General features: G+C 42.9%; 1 protein-coding gene across 1 annotated transcript in view; it reads right to left on the bottom strand.

The window, feature by feature from the left end:
- The window catches only part of SKA1 (spindle and kinetochore associated complex subunit 1), a 37,061-nt gene extending 21,594 nt beyond the window's left edge, over positions 1-15,467 (bottom strand). Inside the window, 6 exon segments of the mRNA XM_030192942.1 lie at positions 1,047-1,129; positions 1,131-1,185; positions 6,862-6,953; positions 7,747-7,871; positions 8,598-8,699; positions 15,387-15,467. Coding sequence (XP_030048802.1) covers positions 1,047-1,129; positions 1,131-1,185; positions 6,862-6,953; positions 7,747-7,871; positions 8,598-8,699; positions 15,387-15,405 — 476 coding nt within the window. The 5' untranslated portion in view covers positions 15,406-15,467.
- Positions 15,468-15,854: the final 387 nt, after the last annotated feature.

Genomic DNA, 15,854 nt, shown 5'->3' with positions numbered 1-15,854 from the left:
CTGCTGGTAGATGGACAACCCAGCAGTCTGTGGATTCATCTGCTGCTGACGCTAAGGAAAAAATGCTTTTGATACAAAGGTTTAGTAGGAATTTAAGTCTGTAAATTTGGGATAAGCAGCTCCTTAGAAATTAGCCTCTTTGTAGAGATGTCATCAGCTGTCACTCCAAATGGGTTTCGAAAATAGCAATTTGGACATTCTGGCAAAGAAATGTCCCATCTGCCACTTTTTGGATGTTTTTCTGTTTTGAAAATGAGCTTCATATACCGGGCTTTCTTGTCCCAGGGTTGACTGACCAACCCCAGTCTGCACCCAATGCAATAAATTGCCAAGCAACTCATCCAAGATCACCAGGTGCAGGCAGAACCAAGCTGAGCTTCCCCAGACTACAGCCCACTGCTCCAACCACCAGGACATCTCTCCTCCTAAGACTCCAAAATGCCACTTCCCCTCGGTTAGGCTCCCCACCCATGGGACCACATTTAACAGCCACAAAAGGCAGACTTTACAGCCAATGGAAAACTCCCACCGAAGTGGTTCCTTCATCCCTAGATGGCTTTTAGCCAGGGACTAACAGTCCCCACTCCATGCCCCCGGAATGCTACCTGCTGCCACAGGTGAACAGAGGGAGAAGAACCAGACACATGCATGCCAGTCATAGCCAAAGAGTAACAGTCACAACTGCTGAAAATGGTGGATCAGTTTTGGCCAAAAGTACTGGACAACCCTGTTTCAACAGTACCACAGGAAATATTGCCCCAATACATCCCCGGTGCTTTGCAAGATCATTCACATCTCATTTCTCTCTTAGGATCCAAAGTTACTAAGCCCTGAATCATTCCCCTCTCCCCTGGTACAACCACCTACCAGTCCAGGCCTATCACCATTTGCACACATATACCCCAATGGAAGGTGGGGGGGAGGAAGACGGGACTGTGCAATAATTTTATGACATCCTAAAAGTGAAAAGAAGTGGAGAGTCTCACCGTATAATCAGGTAGCAAACTGTATAGAAAGCACAGAGGCCATTTCTCTTCAGTACTTACATAGGAACACTTTCAAATTCCTGGACAGTTATTAACGCCATTTCTTTAATGACTTTCTTTTCTTTCAGCACTTTCTGCACAGGTTTGAGATACTGCATCTTTAGCTTGTTCCTTTGGTTTCATATACAAATCCATAGTACTGCAATACATATGTTTTATAAGGATTCACATATCTTCCATTAAAAAATAATCAGCTATTTAATTTTAGTCATAAAAAACTAAAATTAAATTTTATTTATTGATAAATTGCACATATAGAGAGGCTCATTTTCAAATCACATAGATTTTGTACAAAGTTACATAGGTTAATTTGTAACTTTAAGTCTATGTGATTTGAAAATGAGCACCACAGTCTTAAAGCAATTTACAACAAAACATTAAAATACAGACCAACAACTTCCCAATATAATTTCCTCACCACAACAGACATCAGTTACTGCCTCATAACCAAGTCTCAATGCCTTTACAATAGTGCAGATAATCTCTTTCATGCTGTAAAGCCATAGGGAACTTATTTCACAAATTCAGTCACAACTAAATAAAACACTAGTCAGCAGCACAACAAACAGATTACCATGGGTAAACTAAAGTCACAATCATATCAGCTGCTCGATCAGGCTCTAAGAGTCCCTAGCCTTCAGCCCTTTAATCTTGCAACAGCTGAATGCACTGAAAAGGTTTCTTCTGCAAACCCACATATACCAAATTCTCAAAATTAAAGTCAAGTCAAAACCAAATCCTCGGTCAACATGGCTGCTGGGACTTCCCTCTTCCAGGGTGGGGGAGGGGGAAGCCTGGAGCACCTGACTCTCTTCTGGTGGGGGTGGCAGTGGCCCAGGAGAACCCGTCCTATGCCTGGGAAATTTCGGCTGCTGATTCGGTTTCAGTTGAAACCAAGAATGAAAATTTTATCTTACCTGATCATTTTCTTTCCTTTAGTCAGAGCAGATGAATCCAGAGACTAGTGGGTTTTATCCACCTACCAGCAGGTGGAGAGAGAGAACACGGAGCTGTCTTATAGGACGGAATGTATTTCTTATAACAAAGCAGAAGGAAACAGAATTAGAATGGTTCCCCTTCCCCCACAGGGAACAATGAAAAGGTAAGAACCGCAAAAACAAACACCGAGCACAACAGTCCCTCTAAAATGCTGAAAAACGGCCCACAGAGAGAGGAGATCGATACAAACCACTGGAAAAAAAAAATATTTAATAATAGGGCGAGATTCTGGATTAATCTGCTGCTGTGACTAAAGGAAAGAAAATTATCAGGCAAGACAAATTTTTCATTCCTTAGCAATCAGCAGAAGATGAATCCAGAGACTAGTGGGATGTAGCAAATAAGTCCAGAAGCAGGGTGGGATCCCGAAGTTTCAGAGGATAGGCCCGAAATTCAGAGTCCCCCAACCAAGCGGAGACAGCTAAACAGAAGAGTCTAGAGAAGGCCTGCAAGGCAGTCCACGTCAAGCCCTACGCAGCACCTCCAGGGAGAACAGACAGGCTTCCGTACAGAAGACACAACAGCTCGAGAAGAATGCACCCAGAATCTAACCTGAAGAAGCTGACCCAGTAAAAAGTATGCGAACGCGATAGCCCCCTTGCCCCAGGGAGCAATCGTGGCTAAAGATGTTGTATTATCTTTTAAAGATCTCAATCAAAACATTAACTGACCTGACCAACTGAACTCGTCAGTCCCTTCCAGATAGAGCAGGAAAAACAAGTGAACACCAAGCAAGCCGGAAGAAATTAAGGCCAACAGAGGAAAGATGGGACTGCACACAAAAACACACCTTCAGGAGAAAGCTGGAGGAACGACAAGACAAAGCCTGGAATTCCACAAACCCAGGCGGGGATTATACCTGGATGTCCGAGCAAACTAGGCCGCCCCGGAAGATAGCACCTAGTATCATAAAACAAGGATGAGCCTGACCCGACCGGAAAGAACCCAGAAGACGTCGAGTCCCTGGATCCTCTAAAGTCTACACCAACATGTCCAAGTCCTCAGCAAACATCTTGCCCTTAAAAGGGAGCTTAACCCACAGCTGTTTGAGGCTGCATCTGCCACTTTGTGGTGCAACTGCTTGGCCGATGCCGAAGCAAGGCCTACAAGAAATCCATGAAATAAGCCATCTAGGAATCCAAAATCTGTGGCACCCAGATAGGCATGCCCTAGCAGCCTACGATTTATAGATAGCTCTGAGAGAGAACAGGTCTTGGTTTGCAGAGAAAGGATGCAATGAACCCAACAGGAAAGCTGAGATTAGCTCGGAGGACCTAACAGAGATGGAGACACCCAGTTTAGAAGGGACCACCAAAGCGGTCCAAAATAAGAAGCCATTGTGCACAGACATTGAACAGAGTCCAAGACCCTGGGACAGAAACAGAAAGTAGATCCAGACTTGAGTAAAACTGTGCTGATATGCACCAGGAAGAAACATCTTCTGAAGCCCATGCCAACCGTGATCCCCAGATAGAACAAGAGTTGTGTTGTACCTGACTCCTAGAGAAAGTAAATACCAAGCTGAAGAACGGATTAAGAATAGCAAAGTGGGATGAAACTCGCAGCCTCTTGAGAGGAAGAGCTTCAAATGAGCCAATCGTCCAGGTATGGCTTAACCCCACCATCCATCCATTCACAGGAAGACCACCACTACCACCATGACTTCAAAGGACCATGGGTATGCCGAAAGGCCAAATGGCATGAAATAAGTCTACAATGCTCTGTAAAGAAAAACTACAGAAACTGCCTGTGGGAAGATCGAAGGGAAATAAGAAAGAATGCTTCCCTGAGATCCAGGGAGGTTAGAAACTCTCCCTGTAGGACTACCACTAATACCAGCTGCATGGTCCCCATTGTGAAATGCAGAATTTTGCACCCTCAGAAAGTCCAAACTCATATAGCAGAAAGCTCCCGGCCTGGGCACTACCAAAGAAAATAAATAACGCCACAGTCTCCAACTGCAACCTGGCCCCACACTACTGTGCCTAACTGAAGCAGCGGGGATCAGGCAGCGTGAACAGTCTGAAAGGCAGGATGGAACTTGCGTGGAGCCTCCAAGACTACCGTGGCAAGGGAGAAGTTCAGGTGCCACCCTGCAACAGCATAGCCAAGACCTATAGGTCCAGGGCAAAACTGGTCCACTCCCCAAAGAATCTGTAGAGGCACCCTACTATCATGAAACCCGTAGAACAGAGTTCCCTCCAACGGGAAGGTGCAGAAGACAGAAACAGACCAGGAGGTGAAGCCGAACTCCAACGGTCCGAGTTGAAGAGGAAATCCAGACAGGGAGATTGAATCATCTGTCTTATGTTGGGTTTTATGCGGCTGTGGGTTACAGCCAAGGCAAATAGGAACTTAAGGTATGCCCTCAGGTAATGTCTGTCTGAGATGAGAAGAGCCACAGGTGTTTTTTTATATTAGCCAACAGCTAGACTGTGTCCAACAAAGTGCAACTTGAAAAGGAAGCTTGCTAAATGGGACATTGGCTCAGGCATTGGACATTGCAGTCTAAGCCATCTGCAGCACGAAACTGCCCAGAATGGCAGTACACAAGAAGTGGTGCGCATGGGAGCCAACTAGTGTGTCAGAGCTAGATAGATTTGCAAAATACAGCTGTTTATACCATGTTCACTGAGAAAGGCAAGCTGCAACAGGACTGGAACCAGCAACCCTGGATCTCCTGCCCACTCTCAGCTGGCTGCCTGAACCATGAAGTCATGCTTCCCCAAATAAGGAGCTCCACAAAAAGTGCTAGCTGTCCACAACCAGGAATGGGCGCAAAAGCGTAAGAGAAGTCTGAATCAATCGTACAGCAGATAACTTATTACCCCTATGAACGAAGAGACGCTTCACCACCAGAGAAGAAAACCAAGAACACACTCCCAAAGGAGAATGAAAAAATTAAGCAGACAGTTGTGGACCCCAGACAGCCCACCACAAGAGAACCGTGCAAGTTCACAGGGAAGGAAGCCAATCAGACAAGTAGCTGCTAGACTCAAACTCTAGGACAGTACCAGGTGCAACACCAGAGACAATACTATTTTCACCCGCCAAAGAGAGCACCCCGTAGCTATAGGCCTGAAAAGGTGCTTGGTTCGCCCAGCAGAGAAGGAACAAGGCCCAGCGGCCAGAGACAAAGCAAGGCCCAGCGGCCAGAGACAAAGCAAGGCCCAATAGCTAGAGCCGGAAGAAGGTTGACTGCCAGAAACGGAGGAAGGCTGACCTTCAGAGACGGAGTCAGACTCGACACCCGGAAATGGAGTAAAGAGCAGCAACCAAAAAAATGGGGTGGAGTTCCACAGCCAGGGGTGGAGCCAGGCCAGACCTCCGTAGATGGAACAATGCTCGACATCCCGTGATGGAACAAGACTCGACATTTAGAGATGACAACGCTCGACTGGCATAGTAAGATTCGACCTCCATCCACAGATCAAAGCTCGCCCTCCAGAAAGGGAACGAGGCTCACTATCCGGAGACTGAGGAGAGCTTGCCATCCAGAAACGACTCAAGGCTCACCCTACAGAATTGGGGCCAGACTTGCCATCCAAGGATGAAGACTCACTATTCAGAAATGAAGCAAGACTAAACATGCTAAGCTAGAGGGAGGAAGACTTTATATCCAAAGGCGGCAAAACGCTCGACATCACAAGACAGACAGGGACTCCATAACCAAAGGAAAACGTCTTCTTCATTTGACTGTGTGTGAAGAGCAAATATACACTGTTGCAGCATTTAGGACCCCTTGCTCAACCGTCCCTAGCCGAGCTGGGACAGGAGCTAGCCAGCCAGTTAACCACGAGCAGCAGCACATCTGTCCACCATCCACTAGGAGACAGAGAAAATACCAAGTATTCCAGGCTTCACGATACCCTTGAGAGACTATGTTCTCTGTCACCTTCCAATAGTGGACGCACATAACCATTGGTCTGGACTGGTCTGGTCTTGATGAGAAGGAATGTTCTATTCTACCCTCTCTGTGAGGGTAAACGGGATTAGTTATACTCCAAACCTTATGAAAGAGAAGTTGGAAACTGGAATGGATTTTCTTTTTGGCTATTTTGAGAGCATATTGAAGTGTATGAAAATTTCATGGTGCAGTACACAAAGTCCATTACCTCTGGAACCTGGACAAATATGACTGCACATTTCCAAAGGTTCTCTTTATATTGTGTGTGTTGTGTATCTCTGCTCAATCCTCAGCCTCCCTTCTCTCTCCTTAGAGCACAAGAACATAAGTGTTACCATAGTAGGACAGACCGAAGGTCATCAAGCCCAGTATCCTGTTTCCAATAGTGCCCAATCCAGGTTACAAGTAGCTGGCAAGATCCCAAAGCAGTAAAATAGATTTTATGCTGCTTATCCTAGACATAAGCAGTGGATTTTCCCCCAAGTCTATCTTAATGACTTCTGTACTTTTCTTTTTTTTCTCTGGCAACAAATTCCAGAGTTTAATTACACATCAAATAAAGAAATATTTTCTCCAATGTGTTTTAAATTTACTACTTAATAGCTTCATTGGGTGCCCCCTAGTCCTAGTATTTTTGGAGAGTAAATAAGCGATTCACGACCATCCATTCCACTCTCCTCCTCCATTTTCAATTATTTTTGCTCCTCCATTTGATCCACTCACTCCTCAGTATCTCCATCATTACTTCAATCAGTAGTACCCCCCCCCCCCCACACACACACCTTAATATGACCCCATCATCCTCAATCTTCTCCTTCTGCCGTTCATTCCTTTCTCTTAACAGACTGACTGACAACTTCAGCGGTGGGAAAAGTTAGTGTGTACACATGTGTACCAAACTGCACCTACCTAGTTTTGACTTTCTTGGGCAGATGAGGAGGAACATTTTCTTTCATGTGCTGTGCTTGAATAAGATCTTTTTCGACTGATTCTTGAAGTGCCTTGAAGGGGGAAAAAAATTTTGTTAAGATTTTACAGCTTTTGTAAATGTCCTAAAATCAATAGGACTCCATATTATTGTATTTCAATAAGAATTAAAGCTTCAAAGTTGGGACTCCAGACCCCATCAAGCTTCCTTACAATATGTTAATACTAAGTTAAACAAACATATATATATATATATATATATATATAGTCCCTAGAAAATAATATATATATCAGGCTGCATTATTCAACTAGGGGCATAGCTCTGTATAAGCATCTGTATGTCAAAGTAATCTTATTGTGGATCTCGGGCCACAAATCCCAGATCCAGGACAAGAGTCCACTTTATCAGATCTAAAGAAAACGCCCAGCATAAGCTGGGCTTGCATATTTGTACGTTGCACTGTCTTTCTCCCTTTTAAAAGCAACCAGGTCATAAGCCACCAGAAATCAGAAGACACTGCGTGTGTTTCTGAACAAGCAATGGATAAAAACTGCTTTTCACTAAAAATACTGCTGTAGAAGTTTCTCTACTCTTTCTTTGCCACCACTGCTCTAGGCAACTGTCCTGTGCAAACCAAGAGCCTCACATAGTCAAAAGCTGGGAAGGATGGCATCCTCCAGTGCTGAAGCCCTTAATGTTCTTGCTTACCTGGGGTGCACTCTCACTCCCAGTCCACTCCCCTCCACCTCATGGCTGAAATCTCCCCACCTGTGCAACATTAATGGCAAGTCTCGAAGCCAAATGTTATGTTTTGTTCGTAGCTATTCTGTCTTTCTACAAGCACAGACAGAAAGCCACCTTTTCACCTTGAGTGACTCGGTGAGCTTCTCCTGCCGCTGAACTTCCAGTTCCATCTTATTCAGAAGACTGTGCAGCAAAGGCATCTCTTGGGTGATCTTACTGAGCACAGATGTCAGCGATTGGTTTTGTCCTGTAAAGTAAGTCAGTACTGAAGAGTGCTACTGTAATAAATTCAACAAACTTCCATATAGTCAATAAGCATCACCTGTTCCAGATACTTCTTTCCTTAGTATAGAAATGAAATATCTGAAAGAGACATACACACATAACAAAAATAAGGCAGCCACCCAGCAAGTGTACAAAACTAAGGGGTCCTTTTACTAAGCTGCGGTAAAATGGGCAAGTTTCTATGTTTTGAATTAATGGCCATGTGCTAATATTGTACGGTCTTTACCCTGAACAAGGCAAGTACAAATCAAGGTAAGGTTTACACATATACGTTTGTCTTGTTGGGCAGACTGGATGGACCGTGCAGGTCTTTTTCTGCCGTCATCTACTATGTATTGCCATTAGTGTGCGGCCATTAAAAAATATATATTACTGCGTGAGAATTTACCGCCACCTATTTTGCAGGCAGTAAGAGCTCATGCGGTAATCCTGCACTAATCGGTTAGCACATCTATATCATCAAAGGAATGCCCACGCTCCCCCCCCCCGACACACCCCCTCCCAGAAAAATCAAAGCTTTATGCGCGGTTTTCACGTACAGATTTAAAAATTGATACAAGGCACCCGAGCGCGTCCTACAATATACCATTTCTTGCTGCGGTAAGTTCACACTAGCATTTACAACAGCTAAGTAAAGAACTCCTAAGGTTGCCTCATCTGCAAATTCAAAATGCTTCCTCTCCCTTACCTATATTTCTTAGCTGAAGAGTCTTCTTGATGGTGGAAATCTTGTTGTTTAAATGAAAGCACATGTCTTCAAGATCTGCAGAAGCCATTCTTCTTCTTAACACTATAAAACAATAACTGTTATTCAGCACAACCATAATATTGTACCATAAATTAATGATAGTAGATAAAAACTGAAATTGCTATCTAGACAGCTCAGGAGGCCTGTTAATTGTTCGTCTGTGCAAGTTACATCTCTCCCCCCAAATGCCTTCCCAAAGATGCAAAAAGCCAGCCATTTTACTGCTGTTTTGAGATGGCTGGTTTCCATCCTCCTGCTATTTAGAGATCCTCTGTATATATCCCATGCCTTTGTGGATTCCATCCCCATTTTGTCTCCAACTCCTCCTCAGGTGCAGTACACATGGAGGGCCAAATGAACAACCAGTGGATCCTCGCACAAATGGTGTTTCCCAAACAAGGTCTTTATTAGAATAAATAAAACGACCCTAATAAAGACCGTTTGGGAAACACCATTTGTGCGAGGACCCCCTTTTGTTTTGGATCCACTGGTTGTACATTTGACTTTCGGTTTCTCCTGTGGAGAGATCACCCTCTGTGGGTGTTGGCTTTGCAGTACACGTGGAGGGCATTCCAGGAATCTACCACCCTTTCAATTAAAAAATATTTCCTAACTCTGTTCTTTCTATCTCCCTGCAGTTTTACAGCCCATCCTCTCAGTTCTACAGCTTATCTCCTTTTGGAAAAGGATTATTTGCACATTAATACGAGTCTTCAAATACTTGAAAGGTATATCAATATAACATCACAAGAACTGCCGTAATGGATCAGAACAAAGGTCCTTCAAGTCCAGTACCTTGTTTCCATCCGTGGTCAATCCAGATCAGTCACCTGGCAAAATGTCAAAAGACAGATTCCATGTAGATTACCTCCATGGATAAGCAATTGTTTTCCCTAAGTCTATCTTAATAACAATATCTTTTCCTCAAGCTACTTACCCAACTCTTTAAGCCCAGCTATGCTATCTGCTGTTACCACACCCTCTGGACAAAAGTGCAAAGCTAATTATGTGTAAAGTAAAATAAAATATTTCTCTGATTTGTGTTAAACGTACTACTTGGTAACTTCATGTCGCGGACATCAATAATAATTCCAGCACAAATACCACAGCTAAGTACAGTAGCAATAGTAGAAAAGAAATAAACTTACATTGTTTAAGTAGTATAGAGGTTTTGACTAATGAGGATTCTCGCCAGCGTGAGTAGACAATAAATCACGCTGAGCATTGCGGTCAGCTGTTTAGCTAATAGCAAGACAAGCTGAGACCGGGAGTCTGAAGTCTTTACTCTTTAAACTAACATAGTTATCCAAGAAGTAGAGTTAGAGTTTGCTATTTAGTGGATGCTATTTAGGTTGTACAAATGTTTTGCAGAAAAGGTTACAAACAGTGCAAAATATTTCCATCAGACTAATACTTGACCAATTTCTCTTTCTGCAATACCTGCTATGGCTGTATTAATTGTGTCAACTAACTGTGTGGCATTTGGGTGTTTAGTTAAGCTCAGTCAATCTATGTTTGTCAAAATGCACTGTGATGATCTTTCAGACAGATTGTGATGCAATAATTAATGCACGACTGGTGTGCTAACTTCAGAGCGCAGCAATCTAATGCATGAACTGAAAAATATTTTAATCCATACAGTAAACTAATGGCATGCAAATTACCGCAACAGTTTTTAAAAAAATGTGTACTGACAGAAAAACCAGTGCACACAGAGTACATAAGTAATGCCATACTGGGAAAAGACTAAAGGTCCATCGAGCCCAGCATCCTGTCCACGACAGCGACCAATCCAGGTCATGCTACCCAAACGTACAAACATTTTATAAAAGTTATTCCCGAAATTGTGGATTTTTCCCCAAGTCCATTTAGTAGCGGTCTATGGACTTGTCCTTTAGGAAACCATCTAACCCCTTTTTAAACTGCCAAGCTAACCGCCTTCACTACGTTCTCTGGCAACGAATTCCAGAGTTTAATTATGCGTTGGGTGAAGAAACATTTTCTCCTATTTGTTTTAAATTTACTACACTGTAGTTTCGTCGCATGTCCCCTAGTCATAGTATTTTTGGAAAGCGTGAACAGACGCTTCACATCCACCTGTTCCACTCCACTCATTATTTTATATACCTCTATATACCATGGTAATCTGAAGTCGTTTGCTGCATTGGGAGTAAATGGTAAAATTATGTCTTACCTTATAATTTTCTTTCCATTAGTCCCTCAGATCAATCCAGAGACTTGTGGCAGTTTTATATGTAGACTTTTCAGAAATGTGACTGGGGAACTGGTGTGGATCACTCCTGCTAGTGGAGGGACATAACCAATCTGAAGAAACTAGGAGTGATCCACACCAGTTCCCCAGTCACATTTCTGAAAAGTCTACCTATAAAACTGCCACAAGTCTCTGGATTGATCTGGGGACGCTATGGAAGTTTCCCTTTCTGCCAATATGTGAGCAGGGATTTTCTTACGCACTAAGACAGGGCATCTTTTTTTTTTTTTTGGGGGGGGGGGGGGGGGGGAACACACACGTTTCCCCAACCCCAAAGCACAAACATTTTCTGATAGTCCAGCCTCCCTGGAGCACCTCCTCCTACCCTCAAAGGGCTATCTGTTCCTAAGAGATGTACAGCCATGTCCTCCCCATCACCACCATTTAACTGGCAATGCCCAAGTCCTAGCAGCCCATCAGGATGCACTGCTAGGGGCAATCTGCAGCATAAGAAAGTGTCCCCTTATTGGGAAGAACTATCTTACTTGGCAAACTGACCTCTACTGGTGGATCTGAACATTTTATTTTACAAGATGAGAGTAGTGAGATGCAGGCACCACTAAGTCTATCCCAGACCAGCTAAGTGTTATTGGTCCAGCAGCATGGAAGCTCTTTGGTCCAGCTGCATCTTGGACCAAATAGCCTCAGGCATTAGGTGGCTACCAGCGCTGCACTTCCCCTCAAATGACCATGATGCTCCCCCTCAGGATTTTTACTTTAGCCCCAGGCTAAAAAGTAAACGTGTAGCAAAATTCTGCACATTTTTTAAACATCAGGAGCAATTCCAAGCTCACTATTCTTTTGCACAATGGTTTTACTGCAGATTTTTCTCATACTATGTTACGAGTAAGGTTAGACTGGGAAAAATTGAAAGTAAACCACAATGCTAATGGACAGCACAGCTTATTATGTGAGCCCCTAAGTCAGTGGATTATAAGTATATACTTTTTAAATACATAGTAATTGTACAAGTGATATTGAGGTTGTGTGTCTAATTCCCTATGGGGGTCTTTTACTAAGCTGCGTTAGCGTTTTTAGCTCGTGGTACACGTCTGCATTTACCGCCAGCTGATTTCTACCATAGCTTAAAGACTCCCTGAAGACTTGGCTCCACTCATTCTGCCTCGCCTCACCCTATGCTTGGAATAAACTTCCTGAGCCCTTACACCAAGCCCCCTCCCTACCCATCTTCAAACCCTTGCTCAAAGTCCACCTCTTCAATGTTGCTTTTGGCACCTAACCTTTATACCTTTCAGGAAATCTAGACTGCCCCTATTTGACTGACTGTACATTTGTCCTTTAGATTATAAGCTCCTTTCAGCAGGGACTGTCCTTCTATGTTAAATTGTACAGCGCTGCGTAACCCTAGTAGCGCTTTAGAAATGTCAAGTAGTAGTATGTGAATCACTCATTTACTATTTCCAAAAATAGCAGGACTAGGGGGTATGCAAAGAAGCTATTAAGTAGTACAGCGGTTCCCAAACCTGATCCTGGTGGCACCTCAGCCAGTCTGGTTTTTTTTAGTATATGTTATAAATAGCCCCCAGATAACCTGATTTATAAAATCAGATTGATGAACCAAGGCTTAATTAAGAAATTTATTGTTCAAAAATCATCCTTGCAAGAATGGATGTGTCTCTCTGTATCTCTAAACTGCGAGCCAGCACACACACACACATTCCATAAGATTCCACAGATTTTATAGTTACATTTAATTGTTTGCCCCTAAGTTTTTCTCATTGGCCAATGGTCACCTGCTACTGTTCTGTTAACAGCAGCTGGGACTTCTCACTCTCTGTAGTTTCTTTGTTCATAGTTCCCTGCTATCTCACAGATGTCCAGTTCCCACCTCCTGGCCTTGGGCTCTCACGTACAAGCCCCCCCCCCTCCTCCCGTTCATGCTTCTTACAAGTAATAATTCAAACTACTATAATGTACTTCTTTCTGTTACAAAAGAGCTAGTTAGACCCTGAACTATACATTTACACCTATGTTCTATGGAAACACAATATCTTTATTTCCAACAGTATATACACAATTAATATTTATGAGCTAGATTTGCATACAGTGGAGGCAGTGCATGCAAGTCACTCTCATAAGTATTCGTTGTGGGTATCCTGAAAACCTGACTGGAAACAGGACCAGGTTCCGGAACCACTGAGGTAGTATATTTAAAAACGAATTGGAGAAAATATTTCTTCACTCAACGAGTAATTAAACTCTGGAATTCATTGCCAGAGAATGTGGTAAAAGCAGTTAGCTTAGCAGGGTTTAAAAAAGGTTTGGATAATTTCCTAAAAGAAATGTCTTTAAACCATCAATATGGACTTGGGAAAATCCATTGCACATTCTAGGATAAACAGCATAAAATCTGTTTTGCTGTTCTGGAATCTTACCAGGTACTTGTGACCTGGATTGGTCACTATTGGAAACAGGATACTTGGCTTAATGGACATTCGCCTGTCCCCAGTATGGCAATGCAAGTTAATCTCCTTTACTTTATCATTCATAACATTCAAGTATTCAGGTATTTTGCATAGTTGGGTGCCCACTTTGAACATCTGTTAAAGATACAAAGGGCAGATTTTGTGTTCTGGCTTATTCAGTGTTCCCTTCTATCTAGCTATTTTCTTTGTATACATAGATACGAGCCAATGAGTCCTAATTAGGGAAGGTACAGTGTTTCCAAGCTTAAATCCAAAACTTAAGGCCGAATACAAATCACTCAGGCTGACTTGAGAGTAGAGTAAAATCTGGGCCATGTTCCCAGCAAAGTCTCTCAATTTCAACAGAAGATTTCTTAGTGAAGGAGATTTTCCCCTCAAAAATACTGGTTTCCAGGTATTTTCCAGAAATTAAAGTGAAGCCTCCACTGAATGCCCAATAATTTAACATATTATGCAGGATAAATAAATTAAATGCTGCAATTTGTTTCAAATTTTTGCTGAACATTGACATGAGATATACACCAAGAACATGAAGGCCTATGTCGTGGGGCTACCTGAGAAAGTTTGAGTGCTTTGGCATTCGAAGGGGGACACCCATCCAGGTTTGTATTTTAGTAAGGTTAAAGAAATCCCAGGAGCAGAGAGAAAGAGTGACATAGTATATCAACAAAAGGGGCAACAACAAGAACAATGGTAGAGAATTCAGTACACTTGATGCTGACCCAGAAGCTGAAGGATAGAGATTAAGAAGTAGGTATTTGGGCTATGAGCTTCTTATCCACTGACATGATCAATAAGAGCATAAGAAACGCCATGCTGGGCCAGACCAAGGTCCATTGAGCCTAGCATCCTGTAACACAGTAGCCAGTCCCAGTTACAAGTACCAAGCAGATCCCAAAACATACATCTACTTTCCATAGTTGATTTCCAGAGTAATGGTACTCTATTAAATTTAAAAGCACATTTATTTTCTGCTACATCCTCTCAAGCTCAAGGTAGATTAAAGACCCAATATTAGGCTAATATCAGTAACAAAACAAAAAGTACTAAGATAAAGTCATATCACATCCACATAATCATAGTCAACTATAAAATCAATACAAATTTATCCCCATGTACTGACAATAAAGAAATATTCAAATAGTCATATGTGAAGCTGCTAGAAATTCCTTGCAATGCTCATATTTCGCTTTCTTTCATTGCAGATATGTGGGAATAAGGAACAAACAAGCTCCAAGCAGCTAAGACAAATTGCCAGGTTAACCATAGATTTATCTCACTGCATACACGGACTTGTAATTCTCACTTTTCTTAGGGAATCCAATTTGGAAATCAGATTACAAGTTCCTGCTTACAATAGGGTAGAACATGAACTGAATCAACCTGGTCAGGTGATTCTAGAGACAGCTGGTAACCTTAGTAAAATCAGCAGAGCTTCCATGTTAACCAGTTCCAGGAGGGAGATTTTAGGTCAGTCCTGGATTTCTGACAACCTTATCATGGTGCATTATGGAACCTTCAGCTCCGATTTCAATTACTGGAATTAAGAAGTACAATGACAATACTGTTTTTCGCAAATTTAAAACCAGGATTGGCCAAACATCTCCCTCCTTGAACTGGGCAACGTGGCAGCTCTGAATCAAACACTACAAACGACAATGTAAGTGTAAACCAAGACTGGCCAAAACATTTCCCTCCTGGAACTAGGAAACTTGACAATTATGCAATTCTCTATCCCACTGTAAGGGACCTAAAAATAGGCAGAATAGAGACATGAAGGGGAGAGGATAGTTCAAGCAAGGCCAGAAATCTATGAAAACAGAGCAGAAAAGAAGCGCTGGTAACTGAAGAGCCCTACAGAAACAAATGACAGATGCAACACCAATTCCAGCTCTCCCCTTAACCTGTTAGGACAATGGTTGTCACTCGTTTTTAAGGTCACTTTGGATCCAGATGAGCTGAAAGAAAGCCACCAAATATCTTTCCACGCAGAGCCATGACACTACTGACCAGCGTTTGTTAGTAGCATCCATGCCTTCGAGGCATCCTCAAGGAGATGTGCATTTTCAAATGCACTCCCTTCTTCTAGTGCGCAACACCATGCCCTTCAAACATGCAGTTGTCCCCCTATCCACTTCCTTCCTATTTTCTGACACAAACTTGGGAAGAAATGCGGGGGGGGGGGGGGGGGGGGGGGCCTTAGAATTACCATGACGGCCACTCCAGAGATCTACAGGAACCTTGCATTGAAGAACTGCGCTAGGATAATCCAGCCCCTTCGGGGCACCTCACAGATACTGTACAACACCCCGACTTCCAAGTGTGAGCTTCCAAAAACTATTCCATCCGTTTCATATATAAACTGTAAGCCGAATTTCAAGGAAGAATTGGTTCAAGTCTTACTTACCACTAAAAAGCCGAAACACATTCAAATCGCCCGCCCAGCAGCGGACTCCGAAACAAACCGCACCGTTCTCG

This window comes from Microcaecilia unicolor, chromosome 2 (assembly GCF_901765095.1).
Source record: "Microcaecilia unicolor chromosome 2, aMicUni1.1, whole genome shotgun sequence".
Lineage (NCBI taxonomy): Eukaryota > Metazoa > Chordata > Amphibia > Gymnophiona > Siphonopidae > Microcaecilia > Microcaecilia unicolor.
This window is presented reverse-complemented; position numbering and strand designations above follow the sequence as displayed.